This window comes from Oncorhynchus masou, chromosome 17, assembly GCF_036934945.1.
Source record: "Oncorhynchus masou masou isolate Uvic2021 chromosome 17, UVic_Omas_1.1, whole genome shotgun sequence".
NCBI lineage: Eukaryota > Metazoa > Chordata > Actinopteri > Salmoniformes > Salmonidae > Oncorhynchus > Oncorhynchus masou.
The window spans coordinates 12,221,900-12,244,290 of NC_088228.1; the positions used below are offsets into that span (position 1 = coordinate 12,221,900).

Here is a 22,391-nt window from a genome sequence, read left to right on the forward strand (position 1 = left end):
GTACAGTTTTCTGTTTCCAAAACTAGAATATGTTGCAAACAGAGTGGACTAAGTTTGTAGACTTTACCCTTTGCCAAAGTTTCTAAAAATTGTGTTTTTTAGAAGGAGTGCAAGGGTGAATTGAGTTATTGCACACTCACACTTCACAGAGTTGGCGTTCCCTAATGAAATACAATTAAATCAAATGTTATTGGTCACATACACATGGCTAGCAGATGTTATTGCGAGTGTAGCGAAATGCTTGTGACCAATATGCAAATATGGAAATATTCTAATACTGTACACGCTAGACTGTGCCAATAGGCTCTCGCTAACTCATGCTTGGCTTTGCCCACCTCCTTGCTTGTTCTGCCCACTACTAGGATTGATTTGCTCCCATTGGAAACTACAGGTTGGGGTCTATCTTGGGTTAGTTCTAAAAAATCCCACTTTTCATGAGTCATGATGTTTCACAATGCAGTTTACAAAGGAGCATGAGGTTGTGATTAATATCACAACATCCTATTCAATTCAGATGGCTTTATACTCAGTCTATTTAAAAATGCCATTAACAACAGATTACTTTTTTTTTCAAAATATGAATTAATTCGTTTCAGAAGGCAGCATAAAAACAATCTAAATAAAGCAGTGGCAGTCTGGTCTGGTGGTAGTGCTGCCAAGTTGGGTCTACACATAACTCCTTTGGGCATGGGTTTGAAACCTGCTCTATGACCAGTAACTCTGTCTCCCCATCTTGATCTAATCTATACCTATCCAAAAAGGAAGAAGTACTCTCCTTTGAAACAGTACAAAGTATATAGGCTATTGGCCTCTCAAGTTCAACTCATGACCTTGAAGCACTTCCACTGCTTTTTTTCATTGTTCCCCTCTAATAAGAGGGAACCTGGTTCACCAGTGGGTGCAATTACTTGTCAGGTACATTAGAAATCCAGCAGGCTTCGGACCTCGTAGGGTAAGAGTTGAATAACACTGTGTAGTAGAGGAGGCTGGTGGGAAGAGCTATAGGAGGACAGGCTCATTGTAATGGCTGGAGTGGAATAAATGGAATGGAGCCAAACATGTGGTTTCCATATGTTCAATGTGTTTGATACCGTTTTATGGATTCCATTCCAGTCATTACAATGAGACCATCCTCCTAGTGCTCCTCTCACCAGTCCTCTCTGATGCACAAGCTACATCCTTTTTAAACACTGTTATTGAACTTTCAGGAATGCCATGCCTAGCATAAGTAGTGAGCAGTGGAGGCTGCTGAGGGGAGGACGGCTCATAATAATGGCTGGAAATTAGCGAATGCCCTCTGCATGTTTGATGTATTTGATACCATTCCACCCACTCCGCTCCAGACATTACCACGAGCCTGTCCTCCCCAATTAAGGCGCCACGAACCCAAATGCCTCATTCCGAGATCACATACTGCAGGGCTGGGCTACTGTCCACTGGAATGGGTTGCTGCTGCCCTCTGGTGGTGTTTTGGTAAATGTCAGCCAGGACAATGACCCTTTTTTTTCTTATTACTATTTCTGGTGTGTTTTTACACTACCTGTTATTCTACCTGTTTATTTTTAGTGCTACATTGATATTGATTACTGCATTGTTGGGTTTTGGAGCTCGCAAGAAAGGCATTTCACTGTACCTGTGCACTTGTTTTGGCCGGTTTAGGCCGTCATTGTAAATAAGAATGTGTTCTTAATAACTGACTTGCCTAGTTAAATAAAGGTTACATTTGACATAAAAACTTGAAACTCTGTGATGGTTTATTATCATCACCCATGGTAAGAACATCCATGGGTGATGACTAATATTGTAGCCTCTGCCCAGTCATTCACCTGAAGCCGAGGCTAGCGATTTGAGATTAATTTTATTTTATATTTTTTGTTAATATTCATACAATTTCTCCTCCAATCCTCTAGGTGGCGTGCATTACAGTTTCTATTCACAAGAACACATATCCTGTCTGCAACTTCAGCATATTTTACCAGCTCTCTGGAAAAGGCTATCAACTGTAGAAGTTGGAAAAACTGCAAAAATGGTAAATATACTGTCGTCATATACTATCAACATTAAACATGTTATGCTATTACTTGTCTTGTGCATTTCTATGTCTGGTGTTTGATTCTTTTGAAATGGATGACGTTGGATTTGTGATATAAACTTTCACCGGTCAGCTGAATGCTAGGTTCCAGCGTGGTGATATGGCGCTGAAAGGCCTTACTGTGACATTTCCTAGTAATAAATAATGTCATGCCAATTGCATAACGTGTTTTGTTGTTAATATATCGGCCTGCTTATCTTCCTTGCGAATGAAACTGGTCATTGTGTGAAGAAGTCGTCAGTCGATACTCTTGCTTGAAAGTCCTAACGTTACCTAGCAAGTTAAGTTTGCAAATTGGCGACCAGTCTGAAGAAAAGTGTTTCAACAGCTAGCTGTTTCATGGAGAGCTTACACTGCAGTAATATGTGTTGCACGTTAGGTGAGTGACACCCATGTCACCAGAAATATGCAATGGCAGCTGTCTCACCTCTCCTCTCCACAGGGCTTCGTGAAAGTAGTGAAAAGTAAGGCGTACTTCAAGAGATACCAAGTGAAATTCAGGAGAAGGCGAGGTGAATAATCATACAATTTTGTTTATGTAATGCACATTTACGAACCACGGACTCAATAGATTTTAAAACAGTGTTTAATTGGCATATTTTAATGGTGAATACTAACCAGTCAACTTGTGCGTTAAATTCGCTGCTTCTTAATGATGATTCCAAGATCTCTGAGCAATATGTAGTTGGTCCTTCATTTGCGACGGCTGATGTTTTTTTGTTCTTTCAAGACGGGGCTGAGAGAAGCAAGTTAGTCTTGTAATTGTCAATGTCCTCTTGGCTAATGCTGGCATACTAACCAGTTGCGTGTTTGGTGTGATTTGTCTTTGACAGAGGGGAAGACTGACTACTTTGCCCGTAAGCGCCTGGTCATCCAAGACAAGAACAAGTACAACACACCCAAATACAGGCTGATTGTGCGGTTCTCCAACAGAGATATCTGTTGCCAGGTGATTGCTGGTGGGCTGTTGCGTGAGGACTTGGTGTGATTTCAACAACTATTTAGATTTGTAAAAAAAAAACATCCTGGCCCTCACCACTTTCATCAATTGCTTCAGATTGCCTACGCCAAGATCGAGGGAGACCAGATTGTTGCTGCTGCCTATTCCCATGAGCTGCTCAAATATGGTATCACCGTGGGACTGACAAATTACGCTGCAGCCTACTGCACGGGCCTTCTGCTGGCCCGCAGGGTAAGGGTAGCACACACACACACACCCTATGACATGCTTACACATACTGAAGTCTCAGAGAAGAATGCATAGCTACATGTCCTTGTACAGTCCCATAGAGATGGCCATGTGCGTAAGCCTGCTAAGATGTTCTGCTTTTTCTCAGTTCATTTGTCTGTTTTCATGAGGTAGATTGTTGACATCACTGTGATTCAACAGGCATGACTTCCCCTTGAGTGAAGTTGTATGTCAGGGTGTTGATGGCACCTGTGTAGCCATTCATCTGCAGTTCTGCACTGGCAAAGGATACTTTTTTTTAATGAAGGGAGAGGAATTGTTGCTGATGTTGGTTTTGGAGGCTTTTGACTAAAATCTTCCACCAGGACCAGTATCATTGTGCTGACAAAGCAAGACAGACTTGGACTTTGTGTATAGATTTGATGCTAGCAAATGCTTATTTTTTTCTAATACACTGAACTCTTTGATTTTGTGTCGGTGTGTAAGCTGGTGTGGGGATATTCCTTAACTGAGTCTTATAACCAGCAGCACAGTTAATGCAATGAATTTTCAGTTTATCAAGATTCTATTCATTAGACGATATGAATTGTCAACAGGGGTTGCTGCTAAATTTGAGACTATGTTTCTCTAATGAAACATCTTTGTCTCCTCAGCTGCTGAACAAGTTCGGCCTGGATCAGGTGTATGAGGGCCAGGTGGAGGTGACTGGAGACGAGTTCAACGTGGAGAGTGTAGACGGCCAGCCGGGGGCCTTCACGTGTTTCCTAGACGCCGGGCTCGCCAGGACGTCCACAGGAAACAAGGTGTTCGGAGCACTAAAGGGTGCCGTCGACGGTGGGCTCTCAATTCCTCACAGGTTAGTTTGAGATTTTGGCAATTAAGTTCTTTATCCCCCCTACCAGTCAGATGAACTCGTGGATATCATTTGTCTTTTCGTCTGAGATATTAAAACTAGAATCCTTAATTTTTCTAGGCGCACTGGTGCTCCTAAATTAAAATTCCAGGTCACAAAGCAAAATATTTAGGCGGATGTGCACTTTAGAGGTGGCAGGTAGCCTAGTGGTTAGAGCATTGGGCCAGTTGGATTGATGTATGTATGGAGGAAGTTTTTAACTAGCGTTAGCGCAATGACGAAGTCTATGGGAACAGCTGTTCCTGAGACCACCAGTCATTGCGCTAACTAACACTGGTTAGCATTAGTCTGCAAAACTAGCTCTTAACTTCCTTGATACTGGATGCAGAGATGTCAAAATGGTAACATGAGTTCATTGGACTCTGGGGGGAGTAGATTAATGACTTCACGATCAAAATCACTAACTATCCCTTTAAGTGCAGCATAAAGCTGAATATGTATCCCCTTTTTTGCCCATCTAAGACTTGAAGTGTCCTATATGATCAACACAGAGGGGTAGAGGATGATAGTTCTCTCATAAACCTGTAGTGAAGGCTGAACACCTCACTGCGGATCCTGTCGGGAGATACAATGTGTCCATGTCTCTTCGCCGTGGATTTGTTTGTGTGATGAATGATCAAGACCAGACCATCGGCCCTGTAATAAGACATGGCCTTTGTCATTATACAATGTGATTCTGAAAAAAACATGTTTTATTTGAGTATTCAAAGTCATTAAATCAACCCAAGTAATCCAGTGTTGTACCACATCACCATCTTCTCCTCAGCACAAAACGATTCCCTGGCTACGACGTGGAGAGCAAAGAGTTCAACACAGAGATGCATCGCAAACACATCATGGGCATGAATGTGTCGGACTACATGAGCTACCTGATGGAGGAGGACGAAGACGCCTACAAGAAACAGTTCTCGCGCTTCATCAAGAACGGAGTCACGCCAGACACAGTAAGTGTCCATTTGCACATCCCACTGAATTAGATATTAGAAGTGTAATGCTGCCAGACTGATGGTCGTTACTCCTGGTGTGTGAGGGTATCAGTTGGTTTGGCAACTCCTTTCTCACATAGTTTGCTGTGTAAATTTGCTGCTTCTTGAGGATGATTCCAAGATCTCTGAGCAATATGTAGTTGGTCCTTCAATTGCGACAGCTGATGTTTTTTTGTTCTTTCAAGACGGGGCTGAGAGAAGCGAGATTAATTACCAGTGCTGAAAGGTTATGTCTGTTTTGTGACTCTCGTCCCGAAACCGCTACCCTAACTCTGTCTCAACAATGTGTCATTCTTTCAGGTAGAGGAGATGTACAAGAAAGCACACACTGCCATCAGAGAGAACCCAGTCCACGAAAAGAAACCCAAAAAAGACATCAAAAAGAAGAGGTGGGTTTGTCACTGCTGGATTTCTGCTTGGGAACACTTTGGAGTAGTGCTTCTTTATGATGATACAAAGTACGCTGAGCAAAATGTAGTTGGTCCTTCATTTGCAACGGCTGATGTCCATTGTCCTTTCAAGACGGGGCTGAGAGAAGCAACCTGTATACTGTATATCCACTTCTAGTATTAAAAACATTTGTTGTTTACTGTGCTGATGGCTAATGGGGGCATTATTGGTGCTTCTACACCTGCATTGCTTGCTGTATGGGGTTTTAGGCTGGGTTTCTGTACAGCACTTTGAGATATCAGCTGATGTACGAAGGGCTTTATAAATAAAGTTGATTTGATTGTTTTCTGTCGCAGGTGGAACCGAGCCAAACTTTCGCTGGCACAGAGAAAGGACCGCGTCGCCCAGAAAAAGGCCAGCTTTCTACGAGCACAGGAAGCAGAGGCAGCGGACGGTTAGAGGGACGGGGACCACTGCCCGTTCCAAAGACAACCACTGCACATTGGCTTAATAAATTTATTGCAAATGACTTCACTTTGCTCTCTTTGGAAATACTGCCAGTATAACTGTGTTAGACATTTTGGGGAAATTCTGGTGTGATTGAATGATAGACCTGATGGAAAACTTTATTTTTTGACAAGTAATTGGGTATGACGAAACGTATTGGTTATTACATTTCCTCAGACTGTCACTGCATACAGTCAGAATAAATTCCACAACTCGGCTGACAAAGAAATTAAGATGAGACCACAGTGAGTGGTATTTGGTTTTATTGTGCAAAATCATGCCTGTTCAAACCTCAAGAAAACATACATCGTTCCCTCAATCAGCTGTGTGCTTCAAGTCCTTTAGAAACTGGACAGGGCTTCCTTTTTAAAAGATAGTGACCTTCTCATTTAAAAGTTGCGCTTGAAAGAATGTAGAAAAAGGAAGTTGAATAAAGCGAGCAGTTCATGTACAGTACCTCCTTCATACGTGGTTGACTAATTCCAAGTTTTATAGTTCTCTTGTATATGACACCAGTACTCATGATACGCTACACGGTTAATGGAAAATGTACATGGTACACAAACCAAGAATAATGGCTCCTCATAGGCCGATTCAGCAATGCCATTAAACAAGTGAGGGTGGAAATGTCCAGCGACGTGGATGACACCTGGGTACATTCCATTGTCTCCTGAGGTGTACACTGTCCGCTATTTCCCATAAATGTAAAAGCATTGGATTGGTTGAGCTATGGCCTACAGGGATTTCCCATAAATCTAAAAGCATTGGATTGGTTGAGCTATGGCCTACAGGGAGTTCCCATAAATCTAAAAGCATTGGATTGGTTGAGCTATGGCCTACAGGGAGTTCCCATAAATCTAAAAGCATTGGATTGGTTGAGCTATGGCCTACAGGGAGTTTCCACCATATTTTGTTATACCAGTCATTTCCTTTCAAATCAGAAGGGAACAAGTGCACACTGGAAAGGAGATATTTGGAACAATACCTTAGACCTCTATAATACTGTTTCTTCGGATAGAAATCGAAATGTGCAAGTCTACTGTTTCTTCGGATAGATTCCTTGGTCACATTGAAGAAACCGAAATGTGCAAGTGTACTTCCAATGTGTAGTTCATAACTTACCACAAATGTTACATCTGTTTTTTCCAAGAGGGGAAAACAAGACTACATGAGCCCCGTCGTAAACAGCAGCTCTACAGTTATTTTCCAGCATCCTGAACAGGAATTATAATTATTATTCTTCCAATGAGTCAGGAAAACATAAAACAATGTATGTCTTCAATGAAAGATCCACCCATTTTGAATTTTATAGTATTTCTTGCCTGCTTGAACAGCGATAGCTCAGACACATGACCACATGAAATGACCCCTGGAATCGATAGAACATCACTCAGATGCACAAACACAATGACGTTCAAAATGGGTGAATCTTGCCTTTTAAGTATTTGAGGACTCGGTTGTGTTGTCCCCTCATGAGTCTTTAGTGTGGGATATCTGTCTCCACAGTAGGGCCTTGAGGTTGTTCAGAATCAGGGAGTGCTCCATGTCCATCTGTCCCGCCGAGCCTCTGAGGGCCATGCAGGCGTACAGCTGCCTCTCTAACTCCTCCCTCAGCTCTGACGGCGCCCCTCTCAGAAGGTAGTCCCTCAGCGCCCCGCATGCCTTGGCCAGGTTGGGCTGGGTCACCTCCTCCCTGCATCGTTTCTGAGCCATGTCACACGATGTCCGGCAGTCCGGCCCCAGCACACAGTCGTCATCCTTCTCGCAGTGCAGCGCACGCATGGTTCGCCGGAACGCGTCCTCAGAGACGATGGCCCTGGGGTCAGTGAGGCGGAGGTCGTGGCGGTCCGTGTAGCCGAAATGGTTGGCGTTCAGGTCGCACATGAGGAAGCTGCCATAGTTGCCGTGGAAAATGTCCTCCACCAGCTCCAGGAGACCCATGGAGATTTTGGCTTTCCGGGGCCAAGAGGGTGTGAACCACTGGTCCATGCTGCGTCGGGCCTCACTGGGGACCCAGGCCTCAAGTGGCCAGGGGAGGCCGAGACCGTACAGGGGGCCGTAGGGGACCCTCTCGGTCACATACAGGTCCCCACAGAAGCCCAGCAGCCGTGGGGTGTGGCCACGGTCCTGGAGGAGCAGGCCCAGCAGCACCTCATCCAACTGGAGAAGAGCCCAGGCTGAACGGGCCTCGGGGAGGGAGACGTGCCCGTCCTTGTTGCCGTCGGCGACGGTGAGGATCTTGGTCACCAGGCTGGCCAGGTTGGCCTGCTCACCCAACTTTGACTTTAGACGGAAGGAGTTTGGGAAGCGGAGGTAGGAAGAAAAGAGAAAGAAGTTAAGGTGATGTTGTCATGCTCAATCTGGAGATTTTGGTAAAACTGATGGTGAAATAACAAAATCACTTTCAACAAAAGACAAATTATAGTTGAAATGCTATGCTGATTTTGCCATTGTGACACAGCATATACTAAAGTCAAAGCAGCAGGAGTTCCAGAACCTTGAAGTGATTGAAGACCATCTCTCTGAACTTCTTCACAGACGTGCCGCGGGTGGGTTTGTCGAAGACTGCAGCCTCCCTCCGGGGCTCCGGCTCTTCTCCTAGCTCATAGTGCAGCACCTCCCCCACCCGGCAGCGGACCACCCCGTCCACGTCACCCCAACCACCTGTGTAAACCTGAGGGCCCAGGCAAGGGCAACATGAAGGACAACCACACCCAAGTTAGTAGAATTACATTATTATAGAATTACATTATTATACACCTACAGTCGATAAGAAGAACCGATGGTTCTGACTTATTCTTCTGGACTGACTGCGTGGGAAATACTATAGTGAACTTCTACTGAAGACACCACACCCTTCAATAAAACCATTGGCTACATACTGGAACTTGCTGAAGTGCCTTCTTGAGTCGACATTAGGGCTGTAGGTCCCGGTTGTAGTAGGTTGTCCCAAGATGCATTGATCTAAGGTTGGTTTTACAAAACCTGGATCTGTACTTAGAACAAACCAAGACTACTTTTACAGTACAGGACTCTACAGTGCTACCAACAGCTTGTACAGGGCATAAATACATTTTAAAAACGTATTTTACTAGGCAAGTCAGTTAAGAACAAATTCTTATTTATAATGACGGCCTACCGGGGAACAGTGGGTTAACTGCCATGTTCAGGGGTAGGATGACTGATTTTTACCTTGTCAGCTTGGGGATTCGATCCAACTGGCCCAATGCTCTAACCACTAGGCTCCCTGCCGCCTCTAAAGTGCATATCCGCCTAAATATTTTGCTTTAATTTAGGAGCACCAGTGCGCCTAGAAAAATTAAGGATTCTAGTTTTAATATCTCATATGTTTCATTGTGCTCATACATTTCTTTGTGAGCGCCTACATTTTTCAACAACCTGGTCAGCGTAGAGCCCTGCAGTACAGATGACGCAATCTGAATCGCTCTCCACTCCGCCCTTTCTCACCTGGACAAAAGGAACACCTATGTGAGAATGCTGTTCATCGACTACAGCTCAGCGTTCAGCACTATAGTGCCCATGAAGCTCATCACTTAGCTAAGGACCCTGGGACTAAACACCTCCCTCTGGATCCTGTACTTCTAGACGGGCCCCCAGGTGGTAAGAGTAGGCAACAACATGTCTGCAACGCTGATCCTTAACACTGGGGCCCCTCAGGGGTGTGTACTTAGTCCTATCCTGTATTCCCTGTTCACCCATGACTGCATGGCCAAACACGACTCCAACACCATCATTAAGTTCGCTGACAACACAACAGACGGCCTATAGGGAGGAGGTCAGAGAACTGGCAGTGTGGTGCCCGGACAACAACTTCTCCCTTTACGTGAGCAAGACTAAGGAGCTGATCGTGGACTACAGGAAAAGGCGGGCTGAACAGGCCCCCGTTAACATCAACGGGGCTGTAGTGGAGCGGGTCGAGAGTTAAGTTCCTTGGTGTCCACATCACCAACACACTATCATGGTCCAAACATACCAAGACAGGTGTGAAGAGAGCACAACTTTTCCCCCTCAGGAGACTGAAAAGATTTGGCATGGGCCCTCAGATCCTCAAAAGGTTCTCCAGCTGCACCATCGAGAGCATCCTGACCGGTTGCTCACTGCCTGGTATGGCAACTGCTCAGCATCTGACCATAAGGCGATACAGAGGGTAATGCAAACTGCCCAGTACATCACGGGCCAAGCTTCCTGCCATCCAGCAAGTGTCGGAGAAAAGCCCATAAAAATTTCAGAGACTCCAGTCACGCAAGTTATAGACTGTTTTCCCTGCTACTGCACGGCAAGCGGTATCGGAGTGCCAAGTCTAGGAGGGTTACCCTAACCCTAACCCTAACCCTAAGGATCCTCAACAGCTTCTATCCCCAAGCCATTAGACTGCTGAACAATTCATAAAAATCGCCACCGGACAATTTACATTGACCCCCCCCCCTCTTGTACACTGCTGCTACTCGCTGTTTGTTTGTTACCCATGCATAGTCACTTCGCCCCCACCTACATGTACACATTACCTCAACTAGCCTGTACCCCCGCACACTGACTCGGTACCGGTGCCCCTGTATTTCGCCTCATTATTCTTATTGTGTTATTTTTTATTATTACTTTTTTAATTTTAGTCTACTTGGTAAATACAGTGCCTTGCGAAAGTATTCGGCCCCCTTGAACTTTGCGACCTTTTGCCACATTTCAGGCTTCAAACATAAAAATATAAAATTGTATTTTTTTGTGAAGAATCAACAACAAGTGGGACACAATCATGAAGTGGAACGACATTTATTGGATATTTCAAACATTTTTAACAAATCAAAAACTGAAAAATTGGGCGTGCAAAATTATTCAGCCACCTTAAGTTAATACTTTGTAGCGCCACCTTTTGCTGCGATTACAGCTGGAAGTCGCTTGGGGTATGTCTCTATCAGTTTTGCACATCGAGAGACTGAAATTTTTTCCCATTCCTCCTTGCAAAACAGCTCGAGCTCAGTGAGGTTGGATGGAGAGCATTTGTGAACAGCAGTTTTCAGTTCTTTCCACAGATTCTCGATTGGATTCAGGTCTGGACTTTGACTTGGCCATTCTAACACCTGGATATGTTTATTTTTGAACCATTCCATTGTAGATTTTGCTTTATGTTTTGGATCATTGTCTTGTTGGAAGACAAATCTCCGTCCCAGTCTCAGGTGTTTTGCAGACTCCATCAGGTTTTCTTCCAGAATGGTCCTGTATTTGGCTCCATCCATCTTCCCATCAATTTTTACCATCTTCCCTGTCCCTGCTGAAGAAAAGCAGGCCCAAACCATGATACTGCCACCACCATGTTTGACAGTGGGTATGGTGTGTTCAGGGTGATGAGCTGTGTTGCTTTTACGCCAAACATAACGTTTTGCATTGTTGCCAAAAAGTTAAATTTTGGTTTCATCTGACCAGAGCACCTTCTTTCATATGTTTGGTGTGTCTCCCAGGTGGCTTGTGGCAAACTTTAAACGACACTTTTTATGGATATCTTTAAGAAATGGCTTTCTTCTTGCCACTCTTCCATAAAGGCCAGATTTGTGCAATATACGACAGTCTCCCACCTCAGCTGTAGATCTCTGCAGTTCATCCAGTGTGATCATGGGCCTCTTGGCTGTATCTCTGATCAGTCTTCTCCTTGTATGAGCTGAAAGTTTAGAGGGACGGCCAGGTCTTGGTAGATTTGCAGTGGTCTGATACTCCTTCCATTTCAATATTATCGCTTGCACAGTGACCCTTGGGAAGTTTAAAGCTTGGGAAATCTTTTTGTATCCAAATCCGGCTTTAAACTTCTTCACAACAGTATCTCGGACCTGCCTGGTGTGTTCCTTGTTCTTCATGATGCTCTCTGCGCTTTTAACGGACCTCTGAGACTATCACAGTGCAGGTGCATTTATACGGAGACTTGATTACACACAGGTGGATTGTATTTATCATCATTAGTCATTTAGGTCAACATTGGATCATTCAGAGATCCTCACTGAACTTCTGGAGAGAGTTTGCTGCACTGAAAGTAAAGGGGCTGAATAATTGTGCACGCCCTATTTTTCAGTTTTGATTTTTCACAAAAAAATACAGTTTTATATCTTTATGTTTGAAGCCTGAAATGTGGCAAAAGGTCGCAAAGTTCAAGGGGGCCGAATACTTTCGCAAGGCACTGTATTTTCTTCTTCTTGAACTGTACTGTTGGTTAAGGGCTTGTAAGTAAAGCAATTCACGGTAAAGTCTACACTTGTTGTATTCGGTGCATGTGGCAAATAAAGTTTGATTTGATTTACAGTAACCCCTGCAGGTCAAAGGCATGGTCTGTTACCTCACCTGGTGGTTGGGGCTGGTAGAGAGACATCTTCCCAGGTAGAGGGTGTCTTTGTCACACAGACTGCTGCAGGCCGAGCCGTCAATGATGCCCCTCCTGTATTTGTCACACTGACAAGTGGAGGGTTGGTGTTAGTCTCTTCCTCTCCATTTATTTACTCAATACAACAATATGCTAGGTATTACAAAGTCAGAACCAATAGCGCTTAAGCCACTTGTGACAGATTTTAATCTTTGTGACCTCGCTATTGTTTTATTTCTATGGTCAGAACCAACAACACTTCACTCAAGATGAAAGTTAACTGCCACAGACTGCCCCAAAGACCTTTCATTAACTTCTTTCTCTGTTTGACGCTCGCATGTTACATGAACACTGGGTGGCAGTGTTTAGCCAAGTACGAATGAAATCAGTCTCGTGGTAGCATTTCTGGTAACAGCAAGGATCCGAATGCCAAATAGCTTGTCTTTGAGCCTTTGTGTCTGTAAGCTTCATAAGTCTCAGTGCTCTAACCCTCAACGGTTGAATGAGATGGATGATGTCAAAACGGTGGAGTATAAAAATGGGTGATATTGTATGGGTGATGCTCTTTACAAGGGTCCCCCAACCGGCAGCCTGCGAGCCGAATTTGGCCCGCGTATGATTTTTATATTTTATATTTTTGGACATAAAAGACCATAAAAACACCAGCAAATCAGCTGCAAGTTATTTACATTTTGGAAATCTGTTCCAGTATTCCCATAAAAGAGAAATGTGATCGTATACAAATGTAAGTAAGGTTTGAAATGCTGTTTCAGTTCAAGATTATGGGCTTTTTGAGGTCAATTTGCTCTGGCCCCCTGACCATCCACTCAGGAAAACATAATCGTCCCGCCACTGAATCTAGTTAATGATTCCTGCTCTGCACTACAGCAGTGCTAGTACAACTATTAAAAATCTAATCACATTTTATTAGTCACATAACACATATTTAGCAGATGTTATTGCTTGTGTAGCGAAACGCTTGTGTTCCCAGCTCCAACAGTCCAGTAGTATCTAACAATTCACAACAATACACACAAATCTAAAAGTAAAAGAATGGATTAAGAAACCGACACATGATCCAGTATCACAGTAGAACTGGGTCGTGACCTGGCTGGTCCAGCAGTTAGTACCACCGATCGGCCACCCCCATATTATGTAGTCATTCCAATCTGTCCCATAGCCTGTGTGACACACTCCTCCTGTCATTCCTGTTCCCCCTAATGACTGTCTATCAATTCAAGCAGAACAATATGAACGTTGGTCATGAATATGTCAGATGTGTGTGTACTCACTATGGAGTTCTTGCACTCATGTCCTCGGCACAGCTCGGTGTAGTTGGAATACTGGACGTAGATCACCCAGCCTCCCACGAACACCGTCAGCCAGGTGAGGAACAGGTATTTCACCCGCACAAAGGAGATACGAGCCTGTTCGGATCAAACAGAGAAAGTCGGTTGGTTGATTGCTTCATTCCCTTTAAATGCATGAGCATGCTTCAACGAGTTCTACCATGTAATGTTGTGACATTATAGTGTGCCGAGCACCTAACCTACATAGTAAACATCACACCATGTGATATAACTATTTGTATATTAAGTTCAGTTAGTTGATGTTATTTGATTGTCAATGCATCAGAAACAATGGATTGTTCAATAATTTCATGATCTGGTTAAGGTGAGCTATTCTGTTATGATTTTTAACAGTGATTCCCAACCAGGGGTACTAGGACTCCAGGGATACTTGGCCTATCCACAGAGGTACTTGGCCTATCCACAGGGGTACTTGGCCTAGGACTCCAGGGATACTTGGCCTATCCACAGAGGTACTTGGCCTATCCACAGGGGTACTAGGACTCCAGGGATACTTGGCCTATCCACAGAGGTACTTGGCCTATCCACAGGGGTACTTGGCCTATCCACAGGGGTACTTGGCCTATCCACAGGGGTACTTGGCCTATCCACAGGGGTACTTGGCCTATCCACAGGGGTACTTGGCCTATCCACAGGGGTACTTGGCCTATCCACAGGGGTACTTGGCCTATCCACAGAGGTACTTGGCCTATCCACAGAGGTACTTGGCCTATCCACAGAGGTACTTGGCCTATCCACAGAGGTACTTGGCCTATCCAGAGAGGTACTTGGCCTATCCACAGTGATAATTGGCCTATCCACAGAGGTACTTGGCCTATCCACAGGGGTACTTGGCCTATCCACAGGGGTACTTGGCCTATCCACAGGGGTACTAGGACTCCAGGGATACTTGGCCTATCCACAGAGGGACTTGGCCTATCCACAGCGATAATTGGCCTATCCACAGAGGTACTTGGCCTATCCACAGGGGTACTTGGCCTATCCACAGGGGTACTAGGACTCCAGGGATACTTGGCCTATCCACAGGGGTACTTGGCCTATCCACAGGGGTACTTGGCCTATCCACAGGGGTTCTTGGCCTATCCACAGGGGGCCTATCCACAGGGGTACTTGGCCTATCCACAGAGGTCCACAGAGGTACTTGGCCTATCCACAGAGGTACTTGGCCTATCCACAGGGGTACCACAGAGGTTGGCCTATCCACAGGGGTACTTGGCCTATCCACAGGGGTACTTGGCCTATCCACAGGGGTTCTTGGCCTATCCACAGGGGTACTTGGCCTATCCACAGAGGTACTTGGCCTATCCACAGAGGTACTTGGCCTATCCACAGGGGTACTTGGCCTATCCACAGGGGTACTTGGCCTATCCACAGGGGTTCTTGGCCTATCCACAGGGGTACTTGGCCTATCCACAGAGGTACTTGGCCTATCCACAGAGGTACTTGGCCTATCCACAGAGGTACTTGGCCTATCCACAGAGGTACTTGGCCTATCCACAGGGGTACTTGGCCTATCCACAGAGGTACTTGGCCTATCCACAGAGGTACTTGGCCTATCCACAGAGGTACTTGGCCTATCCACAGAGGTACTTGGCCTATCCACAGAGGTACTTGGCCTATCCACAGAGGTACTTGGCCTATCCACAGGGGTACTTGGCCTAGCCACAGGGGTACTTGGCCTAGTCACAGGGGTACTTGACCTATCAGGGGTACTTGACCTATCAGGGGTACACCGGGCAGAGCACAATTCAGTTGGTGGAACAGTAACCGGAAAAGGTTGGGAACCACTGACTTTAAATATAACACACACAACTTACAGTACAAAACAATGGAGCGAGAACAAAAAAACATGCCCCATTTAACCATGAGATGGAAAAATGAGGCCGGCCTGGTCAATGGCAGTATACTAATGAACACTTCCTAATCAACACCGTCATGTGACCAACAACTGACAGCCCAGCAGTTTTTTTATGACATTTTTTAACCTTTTATTTAACTAGGCAAATCAGTTAAGAACAAATTCTTATTTACAATGACGGCCTAGGAACAGTGGGTTAACTGCATTGTTCAGGGGTAGAACGACAGATTTTCACCTTGTCAGCTCAGGGATTCGATCTAGAAACCTTTCGGTTACTGGTCCAACGCTCTAATCACTAGGCTACCTGCCGTTTTGTAGTTTCCACAGTGATGGTGGGGTCACACATATTCAAGCTATTGATCTCATAACCACAGTGGCCCAACAATATCCCTTTGAGACTAAACAACAGAGTTCGGGGGTTAAGCGTTGGATTGGCCCTAATGTAATAGAAGACTCGAGACATAGTTGTAAACCAATTGAGTTATGACTTCAGCTGTGGCATGTATGCAGACATAGGCTACGTTCAAATGTCCATACTAGCATACTAATGTTGCATACCCAATCAGGGATTGACGTTAAGGGCTGCCCCATTGCCATGACAATACATTGCTTCACACTAAGTGGTATGCCAGTGTGTGGATTTTGGAATCAGAGCATGTCTGAAAGGCAACTGCGACCAATAAGATCCTTATGAGGCGACAGGGACCAATAAGATCCTTATGAGGCGACAGGGACCAATAAGATCCTTATGAGGCGACAGGGACCAATAAGATCCTTATGAGGCGACAGGGACCAATAAGATCCTTATGAGGCGACAGGGACCAATAAGATCCTTATGAGGCGACAGGGACCAATAAGATCCTTATGAGGCGACAGGGACCAATAAGATCCTTATGAGGCGACAGGGACCAATAAGATCCTTATGAGGCGACAGGGACCAATCGCCTTCGACTTTCTCTGACTTGGTATTTCTAAATCAGGACTATGACCAGGGCTGGAGCTTAAAGAGGTGTTGTTTTGGGATGAGAAGAATAAGCTTGAACAGTGACAGAGTTATGGCTTAAAGGGGTGTGAGAGAGAGAGTGAGTGAGTCCTGAGTTGTGTTCACCAGGCACGAAATGGGAGAAAGCTGTCGGACCTCTGAAACGGTGTGAAATGGAACTTAAATGAGAAACGCTCGTTTCCATTTTGTTTTGCCACTTTATGCCCCAATGAACCCGACCCACATCTTTCAGTGTTGTCCTCACAGAAAGGTGGTAACAGATAGGGATCAGATATTCCCCTCCCAAATGCCTCACTAGCTGAAGGCACCAGGGGAGCACACGCTGCTGCACTATCTGATCTGACCCCTGTAGTGTGTGTGTGTGTGTGGGTGTGTGTGTGTGTGTGTGTGTGTGTGTGTGTGGGGGGCTAACACACACTTTAAAGATACAGGGCTCTGGCAGCCACTTAGGTATGAGGCTCCATGATGAGTCTGTGTTTGAAGACTCGAGACATCGGTCTAGTTGTAAAATCAATTGATTTACAACCAATAGGCTAAAGCAGTGTTTGAATTGGACTGAAATAGATGCCGGTACTGTTTCTATTCATGTGAAGTAACTCCTCGATAGATTTGAGCCGATATTCTATAGGAGGAGCAGGAACTCAAGCAGAAGAACATTTGAGGTGTCGGTACTCAGCTCCGGTGATCTCCTGCCCAAGTCAAGCCCTGGGCTAAAGGCTATGTCACAGGTCTCATATCATCCGACAAGATAACTTTTTTAAACTTTATTTAACCTTTAACCTGGCAAGTCAGTTAAGAACAAATTCTTATTTACAATGACGGCCAACCAAATGGCAAAAGGCCTCCTGTGGGGACGGGGGCCTGAGATTAAAAATATAAATAAATGTAATAATAATATAGGACAAAACACACATCACGACAAGAGACAACACAACACTACATAAAGAGAGACCTAAGACAACAACATTGCATGGTAGCAACACATGACAACACAGCATGGTAGCAACACAACATGGTAGCAGCACAAAACAGGGTACACACATTATTGGGCACAGACAACAGCACAACGGTCAAGAAGGTAGAGACAACAATACATCACGCAAAGCAGCCACAACTGTCAGTAAGAGTATCCATGATTGAGTCTTTGAATGAAGAGACTGAGATCAAACTGTCCAGTTTGAGTGTTTGTTGCAGCTCATTCCAGTCACTAGATGCAGTGAACTGAAAAGAGGAGCGACCCAGTGATCTGTGTGCTTTGAAGGACCTTTAACAAAATGTGACTGGCAGAACATGTGTTGTATGTGGAGGATGAGGGATGCAGTAGATATCTCAGATAGGGGGGAGTGAGGCAAAGAGAGTTTTATAACTGCTTGTAGGCAGACAGAGGATGTCTGAAAAGTAATTGTGTGAGTGTCAGAGAGTAACTACCTCTACCTGTGCTTCGATGAGGAGCTGTGTGTGGGTGTTGATCCATGTGTTTGGTTTGCATGCAGTAATAATACTCCAGTCTCACAAGTTGAAACAGGTGAGATCAAACATTGCACATCTACTAGCTTCCGTCTGATAAGTAAAACAGTTGCAGTCAATGAGGTGCCAAAAATGCTAATTGTGTTTGTGTTATGCACCAATAATGCATATAATAATAGGTTTAAAAGACTTCACGCCGTTGGGTTGCACTTTGACTCATAGACAGTTAGCGGCTGTCATGTGTGAGTAACATTTATCCTACAGCCCATTGCTCTTTGCTTCTAAGGGTCTACAGTATGCCATTTTCACGTTCCCTGACACTATTATGCAATAAAGGCTGTCATGATACCCTGCACCCCTCTACTCCAGGCCAGGGCTAGCTCTACAGTAAAAGCATCACTGCATAAGCCCGGCCTGCCACTTAAGTCACATCCACTAACGCATGTTTAATAATACACTGGCAGTAAAAATAGTAATATCACCTTTTATTGTTTCAAACACCTCCTTTGCCGAGGGTTAGTCTGTGCAGCTTGCACATAGCACAGACTGTCTTCACACTGAAGGAAATAATAGCACTTGCTATTGGTCTTGCTCACTCACACACTGCTCCTTGCTATCTATTTCTCTGTTGCTCACTCACACACTGCTCCTTGCTATCTATTTCTCTGTTGCTCACTCACACACTGCTCCTTGCTATCTATTTCTCCATTGCTCACTCACACACTGCTCCTTGCTATCTATTTCTCTGTTGCTCACTCACACACTGCTCCTTGCTATCTATTTCTCTGTTGCTCTCTCACACACTGCTCCTTGCTATCTATTTCTCTGTTGCTCACTCACACACTGCTCCTTGCTATCTATTTCTCTGTTGCTCACTCACACACTGCTCCTTGCTAACTATTTCTCTGCTGCTCACTCACACACTGCTCCTTGCTATCTATTTCTCTGTTGCTCACTCACACACTGCTCCTTGCTATCTATTTCTCTGTTGCTCACTCACACACTGCTCCTTGCTATCTATTTCTCTGCTGCTCACTCACACACTGCTCCTTGCTATCTATTTCTCTGTTGCTCACTCACACACTGCTCCTTGCTATCTATTTCTCTGCTGCTCACTCACACACTGCTCCTTGCTATCTATTTCTCTGTTGCTCTCTCACACACTGCTCCTTGCTATCTATTTCTCTGCTGCTCTCTCACACACTGCTCCTTGCTATCTATTTCTCTGTTGCTCACTCACACACTGCTCCTTGCTATCTATTTCTCTGTTGCTCTCTCTCTCATAACTGCTTCTTAAGGGCAACTCTCAACTACTGAGTAAACACAGTATTTCCTTGCTGTGTTAGTGTGTTGTCAATAAACGTTTTTATAACCTTGCGTTGCTCAAAATAACTAGCCAGATGCTAGCAAGTGGGGTTAACCTCAGGAATTCACACAGGGTGAAACATCATTTGATGTGGCTGAGAACATAGGTTGTTAGATGTCATAAAGACCCTATGCCAGACAGTATTTCACTTCGCAATCAAATAGTACTGTGGCAGCCAAATCTTTTGCATTGTGAAGAACTTACATGGCCTGCCAACAAATAGCGTTGTTGCTATGACAGTCTGGCAACACAGAAAAGGGGTTTGGTGCCAGATAGGTGGTGGACTGAGTTCTCTGTAAACCTCTCAACCCACTTGTATTAATAAGTAGTCAAGGATCCTTTTATATCTAAACAAGCAAAAACAACAGCTATACTCCAATCTCTCTGGCTATACTACATTTAAAGTGTCTGCAATCCTATGAAAGTACAGACAAAAGGTTGAAACTGCTCAACTAAAGTGCCTCTATGGGAAGAAATATATATAAATAAATGGATTTGCTGAGCCAAGTTTACATTTCCGGTGTCTGGTCCGGTCAAGTCTGTTTGGATTTATGGTCACCTCATTAATCACTGTAGCAGGCGTATTCTGTTGACCGTCCTGCCAAGAGGCCACATTCTACAGAGAGTAGTAATCTTGTTCTAACAACGGTCTGTTCAGGAGGATGTAGTGTTACAGAATGTTCAGATAGAAATGTGTATTGTAGAACAGATATGATTATCTGTCAGATTGAACAGGGAATCGTGTGTGCTCTTTGTTCTGATTATATCTGCAATGTTCAGAACATTTCCCCTCTCTGAATACACCACATGCTGTGTTTCAGCAGATGGTGGAACAACTGTTAAGTACAACTAAACATGGAAATATAATATTATCATGTGCTATTGAATGCCCTCAACACACCCCTACAGCCAGTAGTCAGAAATGTATTCAGGAGCTTGAATAAGTTACATATTAGCTAAGTCTCCATGATATATGTAACAAAAGCAAAGCAAGCCTATCAGACATTGAGAGCAATGTCAACATTACCACAGTGATGGCTTGGGAACCATCGCGATAGGGCAGTGATGCAAAGCCTGAGTACACAAGCAACTCTATCACATCCAAGTGAGAGAAACTTTAATACTATCCAACCCAAAACAAACTAACAGATAAGACAGAAACACATATACAGACACAGGGTGGCCCCTCTCTCCCTCTTCCCACTAAGCGTTTTATGGTGTCGTGGAATTGCAGGCCCCGAGTGGCCAAAACCCTTAGTTCAGCCATATTATCCAGGACAGCGGATTATTCTTGTTGTCGCACTGGATACACGTAAATCAAATATGCCGCTGTTGGCCTCAGGCAGGGACAAAGGTGACCCACATCCACCCCTTACTGTTGGACGTGACCTGTTATTACGCCATCACCAATGTGTACTGAAATATAAAACAATATTATGAAAATATTATTACGCCATCACCAATTTGTAATGAAATATAAAACAATATTATGAAAATAGGATCGCAGGACTACATTGGGCCAATGAATTAGCCTACATTCAATAAGAGTGTATAAAGCTATAGTGTAGCCTATAGCCATAGTCTAAAACATCAAATTACAGAGTCTGGCATAATTTATTTCTGACAGTTCTTTGGGGTAGCCTATTTTTCCAAACCAAATTGACGCACTTCATGGAAGCATGCAAGAATATGCATTACAGCAAAACAGTATTTTCAATCTCTAAATGTCTAGCTCTTGGCTGTCCTCGCATACATGGCCTTACTGTATAGGTTACTACAAAACCAACATTTGAGTCCCTTCAGAATTTTAAGAGGGTGCACTGTGTCCCGCGTGCGTAATATTGCTCGACAAATTGTAGACTGAGCCCAGTCAATATAAAATTGTAAAACGGTTTAGAACTGTTACCTGGAAATAGAACGATTTATTTATCCAGGCACGTGGAAACAGACGCCTCGCCATCACAAAAATAGATCATCTCCATACGCGGAGCTGCGAAAGAGAATCCAAATAAATGGAGAATGCATTTCAGTGCATTCCTATGCGTTCGAGGCAGATTCTATTAACACTGAATATATCCGTTGCAGTTATTCTTAGTTACCCTTTCGTGTAGTTACAGCCAAAGCCTGTCTCTGAACGCATCGCTGCTGTCTTGTCCGTGCAGCTGCAGATCACCACCTCACAAGAAAGACCACAGAAAATAAATGCGCTGGGACGATTTTTTGGCGACGCAAAAGCGTTGATCTCCTCGGTGCAAGCAATGCATAACCATCACATTTCCTATGAAATGTTCCCTATGAAATCATTTGAATTTCTATGAAATCATTATACATTTATAAATTATAACTCCTCTCTCTCACTAATTCGGAATTTCATGAATGCTTGGATTTGCCATCAAATGTAACTGTTGCCGAAGCTCGCAGTCATATAAAGCAACAAGGTTTCAGCCTTTCATTGTTACACAATGTAACAAAACACAACGTTACATGACGATTTATAGTAACAGAGGTGAATATGGTGTATGGTTCTCTATAGCGCCGACAAGTGGACGGTTGATTAATTAATATATTTGATTTGAATTCAAATACTATTACAAATATGAATAACTATAGGCTAGTCTACTACAGCTATACGTCAAAAATATCCCAGAATAGTAGGTTGCCATGTCCACTATGCACATTAGAATTTAGTTGTGGGCTCACAAGCTGGATATGCAGTCTAGGTGGGACTAAACAATAAGTGTAGATCATAATACTTGGCCAGGTTCTGACAGTAAAACATATATTTTTTTAAGTGGGTCGTGGGTGGAAAAGTGTCCTGTCTTCATTTTCAAATATATCGAGTGGGTCAAAGATGATTGATATAGTGCCAAGATACATGTCTCTGCCTTT

At 44.1% G+C, this 22,391-nt stretch overlaps 2 protein-coding genes and 1 non-coding gene across 4 annotated transcripts; 2 read left to right on the forward strand and 1 right to left on the reverse strand.

The window, feature by feature from the left end:
* The first annotated feature begins 1,943 nt into the window (after nucleotides 1-1,943).
* LOC135558494 (large ribosomal subunit protein uL18-like) lies at nucleotides 1,944-6,533 on the forward strand. Its single transcript, XM_064992328.1, has 8 exons — nucleotides 1,944-2,029; nucleotides 2,535-2,604; nucleotides 2,926-3,041; nucleotides 3,150-3,284; nucleotides 3,935-4,137; nucleotides 4,961-5,138; nucleotides 5,481-5,569; nucleotides 5,927-6,533. Exons 1-8 carry the CDS (start codon nucleotides 2,027-2,029, stop codon nucleotides 6,027-6,029), a joined length of 897 nt encoding a protein of 298 aa, XP_064848400.1. The 5' UTR covers nucleotides 1,944-2,026; the 3' UTR covers nucleotides 6,030-6,533.
* On the forward strand, nucleotides 4,644-4,767 carry LOC135559101 (small nucleolar RNA SNORA26). Its single transcript, XR_010458443.1, has one exon. It is a non-coding gene; the product is annotated as a small nucleolar RNA SNORA26 (small nucleolar RNA).
* On the reverse strand, nucleotides 6,324-21,954 carry LOC135558493 (divergent protein kinase domain 1A-like). 2 transcript variants are annotated; one of them, XM_064992327.1, is made up of 6 exons: nucleotides 21,602-21,954; nucleotides 21,409-21,492; nucleotides 13,731-13,865; nucleotides 12,420-12,527; nucleotides 8,575-8,751; nucleotides 6,324-8,360 (listed from the first exon to the last, which is right to left on the reverse strand). In XM_064992327.1, exons 2-6 carry the CDS (start codon nucleotides 21,460-21,462, stop codon nucleotides 7,548-7,550), a joined length of 1,287 nt encoding a protein of 428 aa, XP_064848399.1. In that variant the 5' UTR covers nucleotides 21,463-21,492; nucleotides 21,602-21,954; the 3' UTR covers nucleotides 6,324-7,547. The 2 variants fall into 2 exon arrangements, with proteins under 2 accessions (XP_064848399.1, XP_064848398.1); XM_064992326.1 differs by having other exon boundaries at nucleotides 21,409-21,954.
* Nucleotides 21,955-22,391: the final 437 nt, after the last annotated feature.

Coding starts and splice junctions, on each gene's coding strand:
- LOC135558493 (XM_064992327.1), bottom strand. CDS start 21,462: ATGGCGAGGCGTCTGTTTCCACGTGCCTGGATAAATAAATCGTTCTAT. Junction 12,528..13,730: donor ATGAGTGCAAGAACTCCATA/GTGAGTACACAC, acceptor TCCACTTGTCAG/TGTGACAAATACAGGAGGGG. Junction 8,361..8,574: donor TGGTCTTCAATCACTTCAAG/GTTCTGGAACTC, acceptor TTCCGTCTAAAG/TCAAAGTTGGGTGAGCAGGC.
- LOC135558494 (XM_064992328.1), top strand. Junction 3,042..3,149: donor ACAGAGATATCTGTTGCCAG/GTGATTGCTGGT, acceptor CAATTGCTTCAG/ATTGCCTACGCCAAGATCGA. Junction 5,139..5,480: donor ACGGAGTCACGCCAGACACA/GTAAGTGTCCAT, acceptor TCATTCTTTCAG/GTAGAGGAGATGTACAAGAA.